Source organism: Cebidichthys violaceus, unplaced genomic scaffold, assembly GCF_023349555.1.
Source record: "Cebidichthys violaceus isolate CVI_PGR_0920_01 unplaced genomic scaffold, fCebVio1.0.p SCAF_1, whole genome shotgun sequence".
NCBI lineage: Eukaryota > Metazoa > Chordata > Actinopteri > Perciformes > Stichaeidae > Cebidichthys > Cebidichthys violaceus.
This window is the reverse complement of record NW_027176262.1, coordinates 11416942-11439698: the sequence shown is the minus strand read 5'-3', so window position 1 is coordinate 11439698 and position 22757 is coordinate 11416942. Positions and strand designations below refer to the sequence as shown.

Here is a 22757-nt window from a genome sequence, read left to right as displayed (position 1 = left end):
TCCACTGTAGTTTAATAGCTTTTGTCAAGTCAAGAGTGAAGGACCCGAGCGTTTCATGAGAGCCCTAAATTCTGTGTGGGTGGATATGCTGTGTTGCCATGCAGAGACTTTTCCACTATATCTTCTCCTCTTTTTATTATTACTTTGTTAAGAGATGAAGTAGAGTCAAGGTAGTTCAGTAAAAGCATGGGTTTGTTTAGGTCTTGACGTATGTAGACGTTAAGTTGTGTGTAAGATGTGACCGATATTTACAGTGTTTTTTGTATAATTATGGTGGAGACAAAGAAAAGATGTTTGATGTTCACAGTAGACGAGAGTGAGGATGAAAGTGAGTCTACTGTGAGAGACTTAAGTATGTACACTGACAGCACATATTTAGTCAGAATCAATACAACAGAGTCATCACTTCCTCCTTGTTTGCTTCACTTACTTCCTCTTCTGGCTTTACACTGCACAGCCAAGACATTTTCGGGCCTCAGAGTTGACAAAGAGCCTTAGAGAAATGAGATGGGTTTCTATCTATTATTTTCTCTTACTCTGTACCCAAGTGTAAAAATGTTTTTTTTTCTTTTGGCCCGGCTGAATATTGGTTGTTGATACCTTTTTAAAAGGACAGTGTGTAACATTTAGGGGGGTTTTATTGGCAGATATTGAATATAATATCCATAACAATGTTTTAATCAGTGTATAATTACCCGAAACTAAGAACCGTTGTGTTTTTCGTAACTTAGAAAAAGCCATTTATATTTAGGTGTCTTCCTAAGCGGGTCATCTTCCATGGACTCCGCCATCTTGCTCCACCATGTTTCTATAGCAGCCCAGAACGGACACTAGCCGAAACCTGGTAGTAGATCTAAATAATGAAAGATTGTACTATCATTAAACCCAGACGTTACTGATGCTTTTTGCTGTTACTTTCGGGCTGAGCTCCTCCAACTACGCACAGACACGCATGAAGCACGAGCAGATAGCTCGCTGTGGTGAAGTGAAGGATACTCAAGTTGACGGCAATTACGTTTGCTACTGTACGTACAATAAAATATTTTCGAGTAAAAAGCCAATACTTTATCAATACATCTGTGAACATGTTAAACAACAGTGAAACCTAATTCAGTCGGCCTCTGTGTTTACACAAGCACAGCACCACCGATCGGCCTAAAGATTATTTTTGTAATCTTCTCTACCGGCTGACACAAAGCAGCCAGGAGGAAGGAGGAATGACTGATACTGACGGATGTCTGTGTTTTTTCATTCTTTATAAACTTCACTCAGAAATGTGATTTACTTTTATTGACACTGTCCATTTGTTTCCAGTGAGATATTAATGATGTTGTACAGTGACTTTGCTGTTTTAAACATAACTGTTGCTGCTCTAGAAACAATATTTAGCTATATCTAAATTATAAATAACTTCTAATTCAGTTCTGAATTTATTTGTTTTTGTAAGTATGATAAGAGTAGTTGTACTAAAATCCTAAAGATGCCTTTTCCTACCACTAGGCCAACGTAGTTCTACACGCTTGGAAAGGGAGGGGCTGATCTGCAGGGTATTTAGTACCACTAGATGCCACTAAAATGTACACACTGTCCCTTTTTAAGGTAACCGAAATAACCATTACCGAGTAGTATCAAAACTGTTTCCAGTCAAACGATACTGCATTCTAGAGACGCACTGAGATCCAATTTTTTATAGACTTACATTACATTACAGTCATTTAGCAGACGCTTTTATCCAAAGCGACTTACAATAAGTGCATTCAACATTGGTAATCAAAAGAACTACTAGTCACCAGAAGTCATAAGTACATTTCCTTTTCCAAACAAGCATCTAAGAGCATGAAGCAGAGCATAACTCAGAGCCAAAGTACAGTGCAGAAACAAGAAAAACAGTTAGTGCAATAAGTAGTACGAATACAATAAGTGCAACAAGCTAGTATGAAAACAATAAGCGCTAAGTGGAAGGCTCAGGGTAGCACTTCCTGAAGAGGTGGGTTTTCAGCCTGCGCCGAAAGATGGGCAGCGAATCCGCTGTCCTGACGTCAGTGGGAAGTTCATTCCACCACTGTGGGGCCAGGACAGAAAACAGCCGTGACCGGGTCGATCGGCCGCCAGGACCTCTGAGCGACGGGGCAACCAATCGCCCCGAGGCAGCAGAGTTTACCTGCTGATTCTGATATTTTCTGATTTTCTAAGAACTATAATTGATCGCAAGGCTCCAGACTCACATTCTTCACACCCGTAACGAAAAATAATTTCAATCATCCCATGTCATTAATTGTCAAAAATTCTTAATGCTATTATTTTTGCTTTATTGTCATCGATAGGGGTTATTTCCATAAAAACACACAATTTTAATGATAAATATATTTTATTATTATTAGTTATATTAAAATACTTTTTTATTATTATTATTATTATTATTAGAGCAAATTTTTGTGACAGCAGGGGGCGTTGGAAAAAAACTGTGAGCACGAATGGGATTCACGCAAAGCGTATGCTCATTCGCGAGTGTTTTTTCTTTTTGAAAGTAAGTGGGCGAACCCAGTCACCATATTATCTCTAAATTTAATTTGTTACAATCACTCCCGACATAGACGCTAGGTGGTGGTATGAAGGTGGTTTTCAATCCTTACTAAACACTATGAGGTAAATATTGTACTTTTTACTCCACTACATCTCGGAGGTAAATATTCTACATTCCTCTGACAGCTTTTGTGAACTTTACAGGCTGTAGAGGCTGATGAAATACAAAACATGTTGATAGCATTTTGAAATACAATTAATCAAATGTGTTTGCAGTGTAAATATTTTTAACCTGTCAAATGGTTCTTTTCTGTTGGCCCAGACCTAGAGCTGAAAAAGTTAGTCGATTAATCAACCAAAATCAAGTTAATCTATAATTATTCTGTTGAGTGAGTCATTTTGTGAGCAGTTTCTGGTGCCAGCTTTTTAAATGCTTTACTCTGCTTCATATCTATGTGGATTTTGAACTGTTGGGACAAAATGTGCAATTTGATAACCTCACTTTGAACTCTGAAAAATTGTGACTATGATGTTTCTCCCGATATTCTGACATTTTGTAGACATAACAATTAATCAAGAAAAAGTATTGCCAGATTAATCATTAGTAAAAAAAATCTTTCTTTTGTCTATAAAATGTCCACAGTGACATCGAGTTGCTTGTTTGTCCAACCAACTTCAATGGATAGTCAGTTTACTATCATATATGACAGAGACAAACTGAAATCCTAATTTTTGAAAAGCTGCAACCAGTGAATATTTGACATTTTTGCTTGAAAATAATAAACACGACTCATTGTCGATTAAAATAGTTGCAGGTTCATTTTCGGTCGACTAATTTCCTATCCAGCCACTGAGTAAAGCGTTTGTGTGAAAAGTATTTGACTTCTGCTTTCATAGGAATGACTAGTGAGTTGTAACTGTTTGATGAAAAGGTTTTGATAATTGTTTGTGTTGAGAACATGTTCTTCTTGGTTTTAACACAGCTGCTTTGTCTATAGCCAATGTATTGGTTTATTTAGGAAACCTGTATGTTAGACATTCTACAGTCCCTGAGCAGAGTAATACAGTAGAAGGATTGATCAGTGTGTGATCCCTTGAACTTCCTCCTCCATGGGTCTAACCGGATACTGCTTTGACCTTTCTGTTGGTCTGTTTGATCGTCTTCCTGGGCCAAGCTGCCATTGCATCCTGACCATCGTTGTTGTGTCCAGTTGGTCACAGGAAGTGGTGGGTTCATAGGCTGCAGAATGACGCAACAGTCCACACTGCAGAACGTGACCTGGAGGTTAATATATTTTGGATATTATTTGTAGATTGGTGTATATCTCTCATAGTCTATTTGGTCATGTATTTTATCTTTTCATTTATATGTTGGCTGTTGGCTTTGTTTGTAAGGTAATGTAATGTTTCAAACAATGTACTCTTCACTAGAGCTGAGTGGTATGAACATTTCAGATTTCGGATTTTTTTTCTTTGTTTGTTTTGACAGAAATTGTGATGTGAACAACTTAATAGAAACAAATAGGTCAGGTTTTCAGAATTCCTTACTATTTTATATGAGTGGCGGGGAAATTGATTCTTAGTTGCATCGCGATTCTCTCTTGAAAGGTTATGTCTCAATGCAGAAAAGTAAATAATTGGAAATTCAAAACCCAGTTCTCGACATGATTGCCTGTGACAATTATTATACCCACTGGCTTAAAAGGTAGTGCATCTATGGAAGCATTTTTAAAAGGGAACCTGGACAAGAATAACGCTGTACGCAAGTTGTCTAAACCATCTGTTACAACTTTTGTGTTGATATAAGATGATAGATGTACATTATTTAAATTTTGGATCGTTGCGTATGGAAATAAGATGTATTGATAATGAATTTATAATGGAATCGTGAGAGATTCCAACCCCTAACATTGAATATTGCACTTGTTGTGATGTTTGATGGAAGTCCATCGTGTTTAAAAAAAAGTAAAATAACCTGGTGGTATTTTAGCTTTGCAGCAGCCATAGTTAATGTGGTTGAAATGTTGCCTCTCTCTCTTCCCAATGTTGTACGCATTTGATCATTCTAGATATTGGCTCTAAATTTTTTGTATTTGCTTTGTATCATTGTAAGCTTCATATTTTTGGCTTTTGGTCTGTTGGTTGGATAAAACCAGGAATTGGACTGGAAATTGTGATGGAAATGTTCACTATTTTCTGACATTTTAAAGGCTAAGCAATTAATTGTCAAATGAATTGACAATAATGGTTAGGTGCAGCCCTACACACACATGGCTAATAACAGTTAAATCCACACGTCTTCTAGCCCTGAACTTCACTGCCACCTCTTTTTTCTTTACTTGCTTCCATCATCCCTACCTTCCTTTCCTAACGGCGTAGAACTCCAATACTTTGCACAATAGGAACATGCATTCCAGACATGCTTTAGTGATATCATGACAATAGTCGGTAGGAACAGCTTCCTCAAACCTCTACTCATTCTGCCTTCCATGCAGCTGAACTACAGTTTAGTCTTCAGTGGCAGGTGCCATTAAGAGCCTTTCACTCAACACTATGTTGGATCCATTTCTCTTTCCTCATCATGACAACATTCAGTTGTTTTATAAATGTTTAGTAAGTTACTGCTGTTTGAAAATAGGCATACATCCAAAAGTTAAGAGATTTGAGTGCACAATAGCAATGCTAATTGCTAACATGAAGGCTGGGTGTGTTTTACGCTCCAATGTCAAAGAACTCTTGATAGTGCACACTTCAGTGGGTCAGGTGCTTGGCATTGTTGTGTCTAATGCCACCACACAGCTATGACTGCTGTTGCTACTTACAGCACCTGGTTGTCTGTACATTTATGTTTTGGAAATAATTCCAAGAGTTTATTTTGTTGCGCTAGTTCGGGTCACATCTTGCTAATGCCATCAATCCTAAATAAGAAGATCAGAGCTTGAAATTCATTCTGCGGCTGTTTACAGTAAAGTGCTCCGGTTTCATCAGTGATTTATGTAATCAAGCTTTTGTGAACAGAGAAAAACATGTCATTGTATGGTACAGTACCTCTGGTATTTGCAAATGTCATTTGCACCCATTCTTATTTTTGGTTCATCAAGAGAGTGCCGTCTTAAAATATGACTTCCTATTTTCTGTAAACGAACATGACGTCAATGACGTCCATGTGAAACAAAGATCTGTCTCTGTGAGCACCGCTTTCGACTTTGACTATATAAACCCATCTTATCACTGCAGCTATGAAGCTGTAGTGAAGGTCTTTGTTTGAAGTATTGGATGGAGCCATGAGGAAATCCAGCGGTGCATGACAATGATGTCAACCCAAATTGATTACAAGATGTAGTGTGAATGGATATTATTCATTCCTGTTTCATCAGTAACTGCTGGGCTACGTTTAGTTTGATGATGTGGCTATTCCCACTTAAACAGAAAGGGGCAGTTATGTTTTTTTTATTTATTTTAAGGGTTAAACTTTAGTTTCATGGGACAGTATAGTTGAGTTTTTAAGATTGTGCAGAGTGGTCTGTTGCATGTGTTTTCCGGCTGGTCTTGGATTTTACATGAACTCTCTATTTCTATCAAACTGTTCAAATATAGAAATGTTAAAGATGTTGTTGTCTCAGTTTTGCTGAATAGCTCTTTTGTTTGTAAGTTACTTCTCTGTTGTTAATTTGTGCACCAGTAATAGAATTAGTAAGACCTGAAGTCTTTGACCTTATTTAGCACAGGTTGACTTGAACAAGGTTTGGAACTCATGCGACTAAACTGTGCTTTAGCGGCATTATGTCATTCTCAAGCGTATCCGAGCTTTTACTTTTAGCTGTTAGCCTAGCAGCCAAATATCCATCAGTGCTGGCAATGGAAAACACCTTTCACTCTTCAGAGGTTGCGGATGTTTCAGCTGCGATTACATTTGCTTAGCTTGAGGCTCTATGTGCAGATATGCACACACACACACACACACACACACACACACACACACACACACACACACACACACACACACACACACATATATACATATATAGCAGAGCATCATGGTTATTTATGTCACCATGGTATCAGTGAGCAGCCGACTCATGTAGTCCTCACACTCTTAGATTATGGTGATTAGCATGATGCAACCCACTAGCTTCTTTGTCCCTCAGGGTACAACAAACACTTGCTGTTTATGCATACAGAGATAAATGAGCAGAGATATGCACTAAGATATTACTAGTCAACTGTGTAGAGAGGATTAAGCTTAAAAAAAGTGCTGCTTTCTGTTGTTGTTTTACAATCTTTATTTCTTCCTTCACAATAATCTGAGCTGAGCTAATTGACTTGAGAGGTAAGAGCTTTGAAAAACATTGCCATATTTATTTATTTTTTAAAATTCTCATTACATCCTGACAGCATGAATTAGATCTGAATTGAAACACATAATTCACTGTTTCCTAGTACAGCAATTGCATTTATTTATTTTACTTTTAGTGTCAAAAATAGTATTAACCTCAGCCCTACAAAGCGGGTGCCCCCTTTGCATATGTGTCACGGTGTAAACTGATGCAGGCAACTGCAACATTAATTTTGCATGCTTCCTAACAGAACATCAAGAGTGTGTCCAAATCTGATCTGACAGACACTGAAAAGGGCACGCTCTTGTGAGTCAGGAGGATGGGTTTGGGCATCGTTGAGTAGGGTGGTTAAGGTCTATTTTAAAGTTGTTATTTTTGTGTTTGATTGTTTTGTTGATTGGGAATGAATTTGCCTCGTGGTTAAATATTGGTATATTTCCATTCAGTTGAAATAACTCTGCTGCAGCCTTCTATGTGATCAGAGCCTGTGATTGCTGCCACGGTGTGAATGCTTTGCGTATGACCGGACTAGCACAGTAAAAACTGTGTTGACGTGTTGGAAGTCGCATCATGTTACCTGCACTATATGCCTTTTCACATGCACCTCTTGATCAAATCGGAGTACTTTGACTGTCTCTCTTACCATTCCTATCTGTAATATTGAACACTGATCCACTGACAAATGTGTTTTTTAAAGACATCACATTGATAGACTGACAAAAGTTGTGCAGACCTGTTATGCAATTTATTGGCGCCAATTAATTTAGTGACTTAAATTAAATTTAAAATGGATTGTGAAGGGCTACAGTTATCCATGGTTCAGTGTTTTGCTGGTCTGTAACTGTGGTTGTCTTGGTTGTCAAGGTACTTAATCCTGATTTAGCTTAGTTCGTCTTATAAATTGTTGAAAATAACTCCCGGTAGCTTTGGTACAGGGCTCAGTTCATGTTTGATCTACATTTCCCTTTTAGCCTTGAGCAGAAAAGATAATACAGCTGCGTGATGATATGACAGCTACTTGTGACTCTGCCAATCCAGACAGGCTCTCATTCTGTAAGCTTGACCCTCGCTTGCTGTGCTGCAGTGTATTAGCACAGTGCGGGGCTGGCTGGCTAGCTGCGCTACTTTATCAGAGCCAGCAGGAAACAGGAAGGGAGCAGCCAGCTGCAAGGTCAGAGGTCAGTCTATAGCATGAGGGGGATGGTGGACAAAAAAAAAAAAAAGAAGTGTTCAGAAAAAAAAGGGTTTGGCCTGTTCGGTTAAGAATGAGTGAGAGACTGAAAAAGAAAACACTAATAGACGTATGACGACTGAATCCAGAGTAGGTTAGCAAACCATTCTCTGTATGGCTGTAGCCCACTGACTCGGCTTTGTCCTTGTCCGTCCCACAGAGGCTTAAAGAGCAGCAACAGTTGTAAGAACGCTGGCTACTGCCCAGTGTACACACACACACACACACACACACACACACACACACACACACACACACACACACACACACACACACACACACACACACACACACACACACACAGGACAGAGCTGGTATTGTAGGATGGAGAGGGACACAGACGGAGAGATGCTAAAACAGATATCAGCTTGTCCTGCTACTTAGGAGATTAGATTCCAACCTGTATCTTACTTAGAATTTCAAATTAATATTCAGCCAGCCTTCTGTAAAGCTCTTTCTATCATGCAGACAAACAAAACACACAACAAGGTCCCTCTTTCACTGTGTAAATCTTGTGCCAGAGACAGCTGTGCCACCCTGTGACCCAAATGCCAGTCAGACCAGTGTTCAATTTCAAATTCATTCTCTCTTATAACGGCAAACAGCCATACATCGTATGTGAGGCTCAAGAGACTAAGTCTGTGGACTCACTGTGTGTATATGGTACGTGTGGATATCGGATTGTTTGGAAGCGTATCCCAAACCATATTGACTTGAGGCTTGTGACCCCTGGACATTGTTTTAACATGCTCTGAAATGCACATATCACATACCTATGCCATTTCACATGAAGCATCCTGTGCTTTTGCAGGTATGGTAGTTTGACTGTGTCTTTTGCTTTAACAGCTCCTCGTGCGTGTGACAAACTCCACCAGTTTTTTGTTTTTTTCTTTTTTGCGCTGAAAGAAAACTTATTTTCTCAATCAACTTCTCATTATGAGTGACGTTCACAGCTACAGCCGCACAAGCACCTCGGAGAAAGAGCCACGCGTAGTTGAAAGTCTCATTTTCCACATGGTATCACTGATGAGGGTCGCCCTGACTTCAAAGACATACAGACCTCGCATCTGGCTTCAAGTCTTTTGCTACAGATTTCAAGTGGGTAGAGCAGTTCAAAAGATTAGATATCCAGCTACAAGAGTGTTCACTGTTTGATGATCGTTTACTGCTGAGAGGGTATAAATGCAATGCTTTTATTGCAGTTTGCAAGCATTGCATTTTCTCTTTCAGATTCCTGTCTGTTCCCTCTGAGGTAAATTATTACCCCTAACAGCACTGGTCTATTTTGGCACGTTCTCAACCTACACTAATCCTATTCATCCATCTTTGGTCACTGTCGTCCTTCCTCATTCACTTTTTCCACTGCCCCCCCCTCACTCCACTCATAGGAAGCACAGCACAGTGCAGTGTAGGGCAGCTGCAGCGTAGCCACGCTTTCATTGCCGTCTCTCTTGTGCATGTCAATTCACCCTGCCCGACAGCCAAGCACAGTCTTCCCTCTGTGCCACCTCATAAATCATGTCCTTCTCAGCATAACACTTCTAATGCTATGCTATGATGGGGTGCAGGGCTATGGTAACATTGTGCAGCTTTGTTGTCTCCTTTCACTAGTCTCCTTTTGTTTTTGTACCCTCTTCTCTCACTTATGTAGTCCTCAGTAATACTGTTCTCCTCACCTTCCTTATTCTGTCATCTTTCTTTTTCCTTTCCTCTCCTCTGTGCTTGTCCACCAGCCTTTTGCAACTGGACTCAGAGAGCTGTATACTAGGACGTCCTGGCCACTACCTCTGTCACTCAGTGACTGTATTTCTATGAACACTGCTGTGTTGTCTCCCTGGACCTGTGACTATTTAGGTAATGCGTAAGCAGCTACGGGCAATTCTCAAGTGGGAGAAAACACCAAGCAGAAACCTAGCCTTGAGTAAAATGTCTTTATTTTTTAATACCATTCATCTTATTGCGTATTTTAGAAACTATAACCTCATTCTTATGGAAGTCTGTTTTCATTTGAATAAAAAAAAAAAGTGTTTAAGAGGTAAGGTTAAGCATTCACGTGGCCTCTTATGTGTGTCAGAACCAAATTGAAGAGTCACTGAGTTTGCCTTGTGGAAAAACAAATAAAAAGAAATTTAGTGTCATGTCAAGCTTGTCATGCGTTTCTCTTTTCTTGGAACTTGGAACCCATCCACATCTACAACCACCACACCCATCAATTTACCCAACAACTGTGGCAGCAGATCCACATGCAATTTTCAAAACTATATTTGTTTTATCCTCTTAAGGTAAACAATTATACATGACATATCAGGATTTGTTGGTGATAGTCAACGTTTTGATCACACAGTTCTACACACAGACATTGTTGAATAACTAATATCAGTTAGATTAGTTTCAAGACTAATTCCCTACTAAAGGAAATGAAGAAACAAGTTAAAACGAATGAGAGGAGGGATATTAGAAACAGAGAGATGTAAGCATTCCACTTCTCAACTTGCTGATGTGTTCCTTCTGTGGAAATATCTTCATTTATCTTCATCAAACACCACCAATACAAGGGGATAATGTATTTTTTGGCAAATTAATTTGGTAATGCTGTGCATGCAAGAAGTTTTAGGAAGTACATTTTTGCATAAATGTCAGGCACATCGCATTGCTGTTTTTTTTTTTGTTGTTTTTTCGCCATCCGCAAAACGGGTTACTATTTATAGATGACTGAGGAAAATGCATGCTTAATTCACATTTGAATATTTTTTTTTTTTGTCTATTTTATTTGCAAGAAAAATAGGTTCTTCATCATCATGGAAACCTACCTATAAGAACTGACTATGTTGTCATATTCCTCTGTATTTGCAAGCATAATGGCCTCTGCCTCTAATGGGTCATGGGTCACAGTATACTGTGTACATCTGATTAAAATGCTAATAAAATACTAATGTTGCTCTGCATTTCTCTCTTAAAGCTGTTGTATTGGCTGATGACGCTGTAACCTCAATGCAATGATTAAAAACGTGAAATCTCACACTCTACTTTTGATTTCCACAGGCGGAACCTCACCAAGCTGTCGTTGATCTTCAGCCACATGCTGGCTGAGCTGAAGGCCATCTTCCCCAATGGTCTGTTTCAGGGGGACAACTTCCGCATCACCAAGGCAGACGCTGCAGAGTTCTGGAGGCGCGCCTTCGGGGACAAGTGAGCCCAATTCTTTATTACTTTTTACACAATGAATATTATATGACCACAGTGTTTCCAAACTTGCATTCTGGAACCCCGTGAGGTTCCTTACAGGTTGTTCCCAAGAAAAAGAGTTTAATGACAAGTTGCTATGCTAAGAGAATACAGATAAGTGACATCTGAAAGCAATAGTTTCAGTCTTCTTGCTCTTCTTTCACAGTAGTCACAGACGATGAATATCTTCTCTGCAACACAGGTTGGGTTACTGAATACAGAGCTCTGTTGACGTGTTTTTTGGGGGTCCTCGACATTTTACACACAGCTTTATCAGATTTTTTCTGTGAGTGTTATACAAAAATAACTCAGCCACCTGGAACTACAAGAACACTTTAATAGCTGGGTTTTCCCCAAAACTACGTAATGATACATTCATTTCCCCATTCATTAGATAGTTGTGTGGCTTATATATCTTACATTTTCATCAGGAACTGACCAACGACATGGGACAATTTGCAAAAGATTAGTACTGTATTTTACAAAGACTACAAAGGTGCTATACGTTTACCATTTACCATCGGTTTGCCTATCTGGTAGCTGTCTCTTTAAAAGATTGCATCAGGTTAGCATTCATGACCAACGACCCTCAAAGCTCTATTTGGAAAATCTAAAATAGTACTTACACAAAATAGCATTTCCTGTTTTCACTTGAATCTTATTATAATCAGTCACTGCGCCTTTACTGCACGTAGGGTATGCCGCAAGGCAGCATGCAGGTAGTCTACATTCAGTTATTTATGATGTTTTGATGTTCGATTTCAGTTTTTGCAAGGGGATGTCGTCATGCGTTTTTTGTTTTGTGTGTTACAGGACGATTGTGCCTTGGAAGATGTTCCGTCAGTCGCTCCATGAGTTTCATCCCATCAGCTCAGGACTGGAGGCCATGGCCCTCAAGTCCACCATAGACCTCACCTGCAATGATTACATCTCTGTATTTGAGTTTGACATCTTCACCAGGCTATTCCAGGTATTAACACACACACACACACACACACACACACACACACACACACACACACACACTCTCACTCTCTCTCTCTCTCTCTCTCTCTCTCTCTCTCTCTCTCTCTCTCTCTCTTGGTGAAACAAATTTCATTTGAGCAGCACATAATGAACTTAAACAAATCTGCCACTTCTTTTTTCGGCTAACTCTATCAACTTGTTAGCAGGATGCCTGCGGCTTTATTCACACTGTCAGACGGGAGTGAAGTTGAAACTTTCCTCTGCTATACTCACCCAGTACAGATGTTTGGCAATCCTTTTGTCCTCTTTATGGGGTGTCTGTTGTCGCTTCATAAGGCACAGACAGGTCTGTGTTTTTCCAGATAGGGAGTCACACTGAGACCCTTCACAAGGACAGTCATCCTTATATGCGTTATCATTATAAGATTGTTGGGGACGAAGATTTGTGGAATAACTCCCTGGACAGAAATCTAACTAACTTTGGGGCTGTAGACTGTCAGTCCATTGATAGTTAATGAGTTGTTTTACTTTGCCATACCCAAACCCTGACTCAATTTTGTATTTGATAGACCATACTTATGTAATATGTAGGCACAGAATGAAGCAGCAGGGGCCAGAAAGGCTTTGAAAAAGGAAAAAAATGGCATCATCTCCAGAGCTTATCCATAGTATGTAGTGCAAGCATTTTGTATAAACATTGTAATTAACACACTACCATGTGAAATCCATTGATGCTTTATACCATCTTATCTGTAAGCCTTACTCCCTGTGTTTTAATTTACATTGTCTAAAACCTCTTGCATCATATCTCATATGCAATAGTATATCTTGTTTTTGTCCTCAGTGACATTATCCCCTGCTACTTGTGTGCAGAACACCGACAGGCTTAATGAAGCCTAAACAGATTACAGACATTTCCTTTGACACTTCCTCACACAGTAGAAGCCCTCCTCTAAATGTCCTCAAATGCAGAATAGGAAGTGAGGCTGTGGCCATTTTGAGCTCTGTCCTTGATATGCAGTAGTGTACTCGTAAGCCCTTCAAATGTTTCATGCAGTGTCTTTAGTTGTTCTTTGGTTAAGTGTAAACAGAGCAGGTGAATTGAGGTCCATATAAGAGGCAACTGTAAAATGTACCAAAAAAAGTACAATTACTAGATGCTACAATATCTACTAACAATAAGAAATGAAGTCAGTAAACTGCACACTTTTGTTTACTAACCCCGCCAGTCTCCGGTCACATTACTCTAAAGGGTACAAGAGAGATGCGATACAATATGTCTTACATGAGTTCAACTTGTGAGATCCTGTGTGCAAAAAGTAAAAATAACCAAAATCTGATTTTAATTTGAGCAAATATGGTGACACTACGTGAGAACAGCAAAGCCCCTCTTTGTGATATTGCCTGATAAAAAGAAGTTACATAAGTGAGTTGTTGTGCAGATTGAACTGTGCCCGTTCTTCTGCAGCTCTTTTTTTGTGCTGTATGTGTTAATTCTACTTCCTTTCACACTCAATACAGACTGGTGAGCAATTGCGGAACCACCTACTTACTATCGTACTCAGTCAGCTATGAAGTATTCTCAATTATTTCATATTTTTTGCTGCAGTGTTCACCTCTTGTTGTTAGGGTGGCTTGACTTGATTTGGGTCAGGTAGTTTTTAAAGAAAGAAACATAAAGTTGACTTTTCCCTGCTTTATATACAGAATGGGAAGCAGTCTGCTTTTGTACATTCAACCTTACCCCTTCTGTGGCTCCAGATGGTATCGAATGAGCTGCGCGCCAAATTCTGCTCTAAGGACTTTTATTACACTGCTTGACCCAGGTTGAAATCGTTGTAAATCACACTGAAGTTCAGTAAATTGGTATCGTCTGCGTCATCTCTGATGCAATATATTTCTCTTTTACACTGCTGATACTATGATTGCTGTGTCCAATTACTCGCACATCTGATGAGTCACTCGTTCTCGTTTGTTTGTATGTGTAGCCTTGGTCGTCCCTGCTGCGGAACTGGAACAGCTTGGCAGTTACTCACCCGGGGTACATGGCCTTCCTCACCTACGATGAGGTCAAAGCACGGCTACAGAAGTTCATCCACAAGCCTGGCAGGTGAGACATACAGAGACAGAAACATGTTTGCATGCACACGGATGCACACAAATCCAGCATTGTTTACATCCATGTTTACTTGCTAGCAGTTTTGATGGGGATTTTTTTGCATATCTGAACGTAATACTGCTTTCCGTTGATCAGTGGAATAGTATGAAACCAATTATGTGACTGTGTATGCATGTGCGCCCTTGTGTGCGTCCAGGAGACAAACAGAACGGGAACCCACTTATAAGAAAATGGAACCTTTTTATGTAGCATTATTAATCCAAATATGCACCACACCATTTGCTTGATGTTCATTACTTATCCTTTATGTCAAAGAGCAGCGGTGAGTTTTAATGTGTATGATGTCTTTACCTAGCATGTATTTTCATTGATAACTGTGACAATGTTGTAATTACTTTTTAAACATCTGTCCCATTTATCTTTCTCCTATACAAATAAAAATGCATTAAAGAATGGGTTATCAATTATTTCAGTTATGGCGAATGCTTTTTATGTAATTTGCTTTTATGTGTTTTCTCATGTTTGAATCGGATACATTTTCTTTTAATCTTTTTCATTTGAACTGGGTTCGGGGCTTTTTTGTTGATCATGCACATTAGATCAAATTTGCCTTAATTTTGTTGTTATATTGCCACGGGGGTGTTCCCATGCATTATTCAGCCTACATATTTGCATATGGACATCATTTCATAAATAGGTATATGCATTCTTGAAGAATATGTTTCTTTGTGTATACCATTTGGGAGACACTCTCCTCTATTTGATCACTTTTTTTTCCAGTGTAACAAAGGGTGACACAACTCCAACACGTCTTATTTCTCATGTCTCTCTCCTCAGTTACATCTTCCGACTGAGCTGTACACGGCTGGGCCAGTGGGCCATCGGCTACGTGACGGCAGATGGAAACATACTCCAAACTATTCCCCACAATAAACCCCTCTTCCAGGCCCTCATAGATGGCTTCAGGGAAGGATTGTAAGTCCACTGGCATTTTGTTTGGCACACTTTTATCTGTCATTTTCTTGTGGATTTTCATCTAGACCTCTACTGGCTGAGTATTCATTTGAAACGGTTTTAATAAATGATCTATAAGTCAAGCTTCCTGTCATATGCAGGGCTTCTCTTTTTCTGCCATTTCCCATTTTCTTTCCTCTTCTCTTCCCACAAAGCATGCATCTCTGTATAAACTATGCAGCTCTGCTTTGCATCCCATGATTGAATCTGCCTTTCAGCTCTAAACCAATCCAGCCATATCATATTGCCTGTTCCCATCATTCCAGTGTTATCATAACTAGAATAAAACTGTTGGTTTCTAATGTGCAGCTCAGTGAGTGTTTTAGCTGGCTGGCATGAAACTCATCTTTTTATGCCAGCGTTGATTGGTTGGTTTAATAAAAGCTATAGTTGGCCTGCCCCAACCTGTAATCAAATCCTGATTTAAAACGAAGAAAGCCTGTACAGTAAATCGCCTGTATCTATAACATAATTATAAGTTAGTAATTACACCATCTGACCATTTGTAAAATAGTCACGTACTGTACATGCATCATCTTGGTGATGGTATTAAAACAAGTTGCCGGATTGAACAAATGGACTGAACAGATGTTTTTTATATCTGCAGCGCAGCCTGTTAGGTGTACATCCAGTATAATCATACTCACTAATTATGATGACAACTTTTCTTTTCATCTCCAGCTATTTATTCCCCGATGGCCGGACCCAAAATCCAGATCTGACGGGACTGTGTGAGCCTTCGCCTCAAGACCACATCAAAGTCACACAGGTCAGAGCAGCATGCTTCTCAGACTGAATCCTCAGTCTTTAATATCTTGTATATTCTAGCTATTCTTCTGCATTTTATTGTAAATCTCAAATGGCCTTTTCTTAGTTCACACGCAACTCAGTTGAAAATTATGTAACAGTCCACTAGTTCATTACCAAAAGGAAGCAGAAGTAGAAGATATGATAAAACACCACACAGGAACTTAGGTTAAGTGGCTGATTAACCAAAACATTTAAACAAATAGCATTTTTTCTCTCTGACATTTATGTTTAATAAGTAAGATAAACTGGATAAAAATATGTTTTTCACTGTGATAAAAAATATGCAGCCTCAGCTAGTGTAAATGCAGTGAAGGTGGCAGAAGCATATATGTTTCACGCAGAGCATTATGATATACATATATTTAAATACCAATATTTAAAACTGGATATTTTGACTTGATTGTTGAGTTATCTTCTTTAAAGTTCATTTAACTTAAACAGTGTTGTGTTCCCCAAGTAAACTGTCGAACACTGTGTTGAACATAAATGGTGCCTTTCAGAATTTGATAGTTTTGTAGTTCAAGCTAATTGTTCTTTTGTCAGTGCGAGCTTCCTCTATTGTTGAGCAGTACAGGAAACCCCATCCGTCTTGCAGTAGTTCATTCTCACATTAAAGGACACATCATGTTAAATGCGCCACATACATTACTGTGAATTGCAACATTTTGTCCAGACCAGTCTCTCTTTTTTTTTTGTCTTTTTATCCTCAGGGTTTTGCAAAAGTGTTTGTGAACAGACTCATTTTGCTTGAGCACAGAACTGAAACCAAAAATACGCCCCCACATTTTAACTTGGCTCCTGATCCTTCTGGGCTCTTTCAAAAATGGTCTCAGATTGTGTTAGTACCGTATGATGTTACTGTGTTTGGGCACTGAAACTCACAGTTGTGTCATTTTTTTTCCGCCTCAGGAGCAATATGAGCTGTACTGTGAGATGGGCTCCACTTTCCAGCTGTGTAAGATCTGTGCCGAGAACGACAAGGATGTGAAGATTGAGCCCTGTGGTCATCTCATGTGCACCTCCTGTCTCACTGCCTGGCAGGTAAGCGTGTGGGTGGATGCAATAGGTTTGTGTGGGTCGATTGCTCCGAGTTACATCTCATAACTCACACCTGTTGAGAGGAGAACTCACTGCTGAAGTCTTCTTCTCTGACGATGTAACACACATAAAAGCACATAACCTCCTTTCATCTCGGTGTGCTATTACATCTGCCTCTCTGCTTGTTACAGGAGTCGGAGGGTCAGGGAACGGGATGCCCCTTCTGTCGCTGTGAGATTAAGGGTACAGAGCCCATTGTTGTGGATCCTTTTGACCCCAAAGACAACAGCGGGGGGTCGTGCAGGAGCCTGTTTGGGGCTGAAGGTGCTCCATCACCCAGCTATGACGATGACGATGACGACAGACTTGAAGACCCCCACCTCATGATGAGCAAGCTTGCCTGCTCAAAGGTAATATTGTGGAAAGACCTTGACTTAATTTTATTTCAGTCTGCCTATAAAGTTTCCAGTTATGACACTGAGCAAGCTGTTCTGGTTTTTTTTTTCTTCATTGATAAAACATTGAGGCACTTGGCTTCGTTGGTTTGACGCCCTGTGGTCAACTCTTCTCTTCTCTCTTTTTGCCTGAGATACCCATCTCTGTACAGATGAAACACTCCCTGCCTTTTTTCACTTTTCGTAAGCTTCAAGCTCCCGGCTCATATCTCAAGTCTTTCATCTCCATCTTTCATGGTGCCAAGGTAGCAGGCTTTTTTTTTTGTGCCTCGGTATTTGATATATGTGGCAGTCTCTTATCCTCCATCTTTTATGTGCCTCTGAGAAACTCTTGAGTGCATTAGTCTGCTTATAGAGTAGGTGAATATCTGAGATCACACACACTTTGATGTGGTCCCTGGAATGTTTTGGGCTTTCATTGCTGACCCGGCCTCTTTCTCATCTTTGACCATTTCTTTCAATGTACACTACGAAGTACTTGGTTGTACTTCATAAATCGTGTTGAAACAAACCAAGTCTTGGATTTGTTTATATTTTTTTTTTCCCCCTAAAGTGCAGTCAAATTGAAAGGTAAAGTTAGATTTCATGAACATGTAAAACGGTGTATTATATTGCATAGGCCATTAGTTCTAGACAATGCAAACAGTGTTACACAGTTTTACCACAAATGGGTTTGGTAAACCGTGGGAAACTCTGAGTTTTAAAAGACTAAAATGACCTTATTTATTAACTCATCTAGCAAAATAATCATTGTACAAAAGAGCACATACCATAAGAATGAATTGTGTTTTTAGGGGTTTTTTTCTCCATCATAACAATTTCAGCCTTTTCATGCAGCTCTTGATAATGATTCTAGACGTGACCATTTGAGGAAAACTCACATGGGAACTGTTGTGCAGACTTACAATCTAAAAGAAAGTTAGCTTGACAGTGTTTGTGGATCACTTGAATCATGAAAAGGTGCCATTAGACCAATCCTGATTCTGGTGTTTTCATATTGTTTCCTGTTGATCCAGGTGGAGCGCCCCCCGTCACCTATGTCCATGGCTCCTCAGTCCTCTCTTCCCCCTGTGCCACCCAGACTAGACCTGCTACCACACAGACCTCCAAACCCCCCTGGTGCCTCCAGCCCCGGGGTCACCAGTAAGGTAACTGAACATACACGACCAACAACACATTGTTAGGGCAAGAGGGGATGTATCAATATGAATGTGTTAAAGCATTTACATATTTCACAGTCACACAGCATCTTCAATATGTGCTTTATTGTCCAGCTTATGTCTGGAGGTGTGTGTCATAGCATACAGGTCAACAGGAAATAGTGCTGTCACAAAATAAAATGTTATTCACTTTTTTGTGAGGATGGAATTTACACATAATTTTTATGCCGTCACTCGCCATTTTTGTTGTGATATAAAAGCAGCATGTCAGTGTCCCCCCCAAAGTGTTTTTATTTGGTAACTTCTGCCAAACTACTCAAACATTCTGCTTTGCAACTGGTGCGTAGCTTGACTTCTTTGATGAATCCAAAGAATGACAGCAGAGAGCAAATCCAGTCTTAAATTTGAGAATAATCCCAGTAACCCAGCTCTGTTATTAAAATTATGCTGACTTATATTACCCCCTTGACAGAAGTAAGGTGTGAAAATGACAGCCACAATAATCAGCGTATTTTATATTCAGCATATATGTCATTTTAGAGTGCATTTCCCCTCACAAGTTCATATTACCACATATTTCTGCTTAAATGTAGATCAATGGAAAGATCATTTTCCTTGGTGTTTTGTTCATCTAAGTTATGCATATTGTCGATAATGATGATAAATACATTCACAGTGGTTGTGTTGCTAAATGGATTACTTCCAGCGTAGAAGATAGGAGCACCGAGTTTTCTTTTTCGCATCAATATTGAATGTAGTCTAAATGAGCTCTCTCCATCTCTGTTTCTCCCCTCCAGGCAGCATCTCACCACAAAGACAAGCCTCTTCCCCTCCCCCCAGCGCTGCGGGATCTCCCCCCTCCTCCTCCAGACCGCCCCCACACAGCCGTGGCAGCCACCGACGGACGGCTGCAGAGGCGGCCCTTACCCTGCACTCCTGGGGAGCCCTCTCGAGATAAGCTGCCTCCTGCACCCCCAAACCGGCCCCCGGCTGAGTGGAACTCCCGTCCTGTTCCCAAGGCACCCACCTCTTCTTCTTCTTCTTCTTCGTCTTCTTCCTCGTCGTCCTCCTCAGCATCCTCATCCACCCAAGTCTCCGGTCTGGGAGTGGACATTCGAGCAGGTGTCAGAGAACTCTCCAACCGACACTCCCTCCCCTTGGCGCTGCCTTCTGCTCTGGACACACGGTCAGACTCATACAAGAACAACAGCTCCCTCAGTCTGGATCACCAGCTGGTCAGTGAAACCACAAAACACCACAACTACCATTTGGTTTGATGTGTATTCATTGTCTACAATTACGAACACACAACATTTTAGATTTAACCGTCCAAGTTTGAGAACTGAAATTAATGTGGCTCCACCCTCTAACAAGGTGGGTTTTTAGCTCAGTCGCTCTCTACACAGCCACAGTTTGGAAACTTTTTAATTTGCAATAAAGGTGTATTCATTGTCTCTGTTAATATTTGTAAAGTCCATGATGATCACATGGGGTCAACTGTGCTGTCTCAATGGTATGAGAGTGACATTCTTGTTGGATTGTTAAAGTAGTACTTTACATTTTGGGAACTATGTTGATACTGAGTTAGATACAACAATAAATATAAAGCTACAATCGTTAGCTTAGCCTAGCAACGTGTATATTAGTGAGATTAAAGGTACTGGTAGGTGGATTTTTTTTAACATTGAGCACAGCCAAGCTAGCTGTTTCCATTCTTAATGCTAAGCTAAGCTGCTGCCACCAGCATCATGTAGTTATGTTATAGACATGAGAGTGGCTTCAATCTTCTTATCTGACTTTGAGCACAAATAACGAATACATGCTTTTAATGCTTATGATTATGAAAGTATTCTTCACCTTAAAGTTTCTAAGATTTCAGCTTCTGCTTCCTTGACAGAATTTTGCGGCAGTAGCCGGTCAAGATTATGACAACGCCAAAGTCAAGCCCTCAGCCTCAGCCAACGCTATCTATTCAATGGCAATCAGGTATGTTGTACTGGCACTATAATGACTTTAAAGGAGTCTTTGAATGACTGTGATCAACAAGTGAGCAAAAATCATTTCAAAGGCCATATGATGCATACTTCAGGAAGCTTGTTTCCACTGAAAACATTTAGCTTTTTTTTGTTTATATTTCATGAATCCATATTTACAGTTCTAGTATAAATGTTCTTTTTTTTCGTTTCCAGACCTTCTCCAGCCCAGAGGCCAGTGACAGGAGAGGAGGCACGTGACAGTGAGGAGGAGTCAGAGTACATGATCCCCTCCTCTCGCCCCGTCCTGCCCCCCATCACGGCACCACCTGTAGGGGAGACCCCATCAGTCCCGAGACCTCCTCAGCCTCAGCCTCTATCAGCACTCCAGACACAGACCCAAGCTACTGCACTCAACTCACGGTATTCAAAACACTCGATGAATCCACCGCCAGCAGCACGTCTAAATTAATTTTGGGGTTTGTAATACTGCATCTGCTTTGGTTGTTGTGTTATTATTGTTGTTTGTTGTTTTAGGCTGACAATGGCTGAACGAGAGGATGGACCTCAAATGTATGAAGCCATGTACAACGTCCAGGCCAGGTCACAACAAGCCAGAGATTCAGGTATTTTGATTCATCAGTCTTTGGATCAGGTGGACAGGGACAGCTTAGATGAGCAGCATGAGTTACTATTTTAAACCTATTTCTGTCTACCACCCTGTAAAGATTTGTCTTTTCATGTAACTTTATGTAGTTCTCTGTTTCTCAGATAGTGCGGTGCTAATACATTTGTTTTCAATCCATCCAAGACTATTCAGAGTTGCCCCCTCTGGCGATGACCAATGGCCCAAGAGAACATGTAGCCGAGGACAGGGAGGAGGAGGAGAACAGCTACGACTTCCCCAAACCCCGGCTGCCAATGCCTACGACTCGACGGACCCTTTCAGAACTCGGGGGGTCGTCTTCCTCCTCTTTATCTTCCTCATCAAGCTCATCCTCCACAGCTGCTTTCAGCCGCCTTTCTCTAGATTCGGATGCTGGAGCTGCAGCACGTAAGTATTCGTGTCCTTGTTGAGGCAGAGCTTGTTTTACACACGATATAACTTCGTCATTTATAACAAGCCATATTATGAGAGAAGGATTTTTTTACTGTAGCATTGCCTATTTCATCCAAGGCTACAGGTGACTTTGTAAGTAGGAAATACTTTCTGCGATTTGGGTGAATTGACCCTTTAAAATATGGGCTTTTATTAAGAGACATGACACTTTTTAAACTTCACATTTTACATTAGTGATGGCATACAGGAAATGGTTGGCCGGAATGGAAAATGGTGTCTGTATCATAAAATGACTTGGATGTAAAAAATGTGTAATGGCAGCCTCTTTGTTCAGCTCCAGAAGTTGCTGATTAATCAATGTCTTGAAGCAGTTCTAAAGTCCTCTGACCGGGAGTAGTCTGAAGAGGCGACCAAAGCGTTTTTCTGCGACCTGGAATGAGGCCAGACATTATACCGATTTTCCAGAAGCTCTCTGAAGTTAATGTTAGATTTTGATTGATTACAATGAATTGTTCCAGTATGTACAATTCTAGTGTGCAATGGGTAAAGACCCATAATATAGTCAGAGAGTTGCTCAGTGATCATGAAACAAAAGAAAAACTGTAAGTGATACCTCCAGGATGTTAGACATACCTACGGTGAACTCACCGCCTGTATCATCAGAATCTCACTGAGATTGACCCCGAGATGTCACAGACCGCGAGGTTGTGCGGAGGTTTCACTGCAACTAATGCAGCATCTAGTGACTTTATCACAATCTGTAGAAGAAGGTAGAAAAGCATTTATTTCTCTCAGTAACCTCCTTGTATCTGCAGTGAGCTGACATTTACTGCCTACACAGTATGA

The 22757-nt window shown here is 40.2% G+C and overlaps 1 protein-coding gene across 1 annotated transcript in view; it reads left to right on the top strand.

The window, feature by feature from the left end:
• Nucleotides 1-22757, top strand: part of cbl (Cbl proto-oncogene, E3 ubiquitin protein ligase) — a 34287-nt gene that overhangs the window by 7867 nt on the left and 3663 nt on the right. Inside the window, exons 3-15 of the mRNA XM_068710646.1 lie at nucleotides 11134-11280; nucleotides 12130-12286; nucleotides 14271-14392; nucleotides 15239-15376; nucleotides 16097-16184; nucleotides 17135-17266; nucleotides 17455-17673; nucleotides 18735-18866; nucleotides 19676-20113; nucleotides 20776-20864; nucleotides 21068-21274; nucleotides 21389-21477; nucleotides 21663-21905. Of these exons, the coding sequence (XP_068566747.1) occupies nucleotides 11134-11280; nucleotides 12130-12286; nucleotides 14271-14392; nucleotides 15239-15376; nucleotides 16097-16184; nucleotides 17135-17266; nucleotides 17455-17673; nucleotides 18735-18866; nucleotides 19676-20113; nucleotides 20776-20864; nucleotides 21068-21274; nucleotides 21389-21477; nucleotides 21663-21905 (2201 nt within the window). The remainder of the gene's footprint in view (nucleotides 1-11133; nucleotides 11281-12129; nucleotides 12287-14270; nucleotides 14393-15238; nucleotides 15377-16096; nucleotides 16185-17134; nucleotides 17267-17454; nucleotides 17674-18734; nucleotides 18867-19675; nucleotides 20114-20775; nucleotides 20865-21067; nucleotides 21275-21388; nucleotides 21478-21662; nucleotides 21906-22757) is intronic.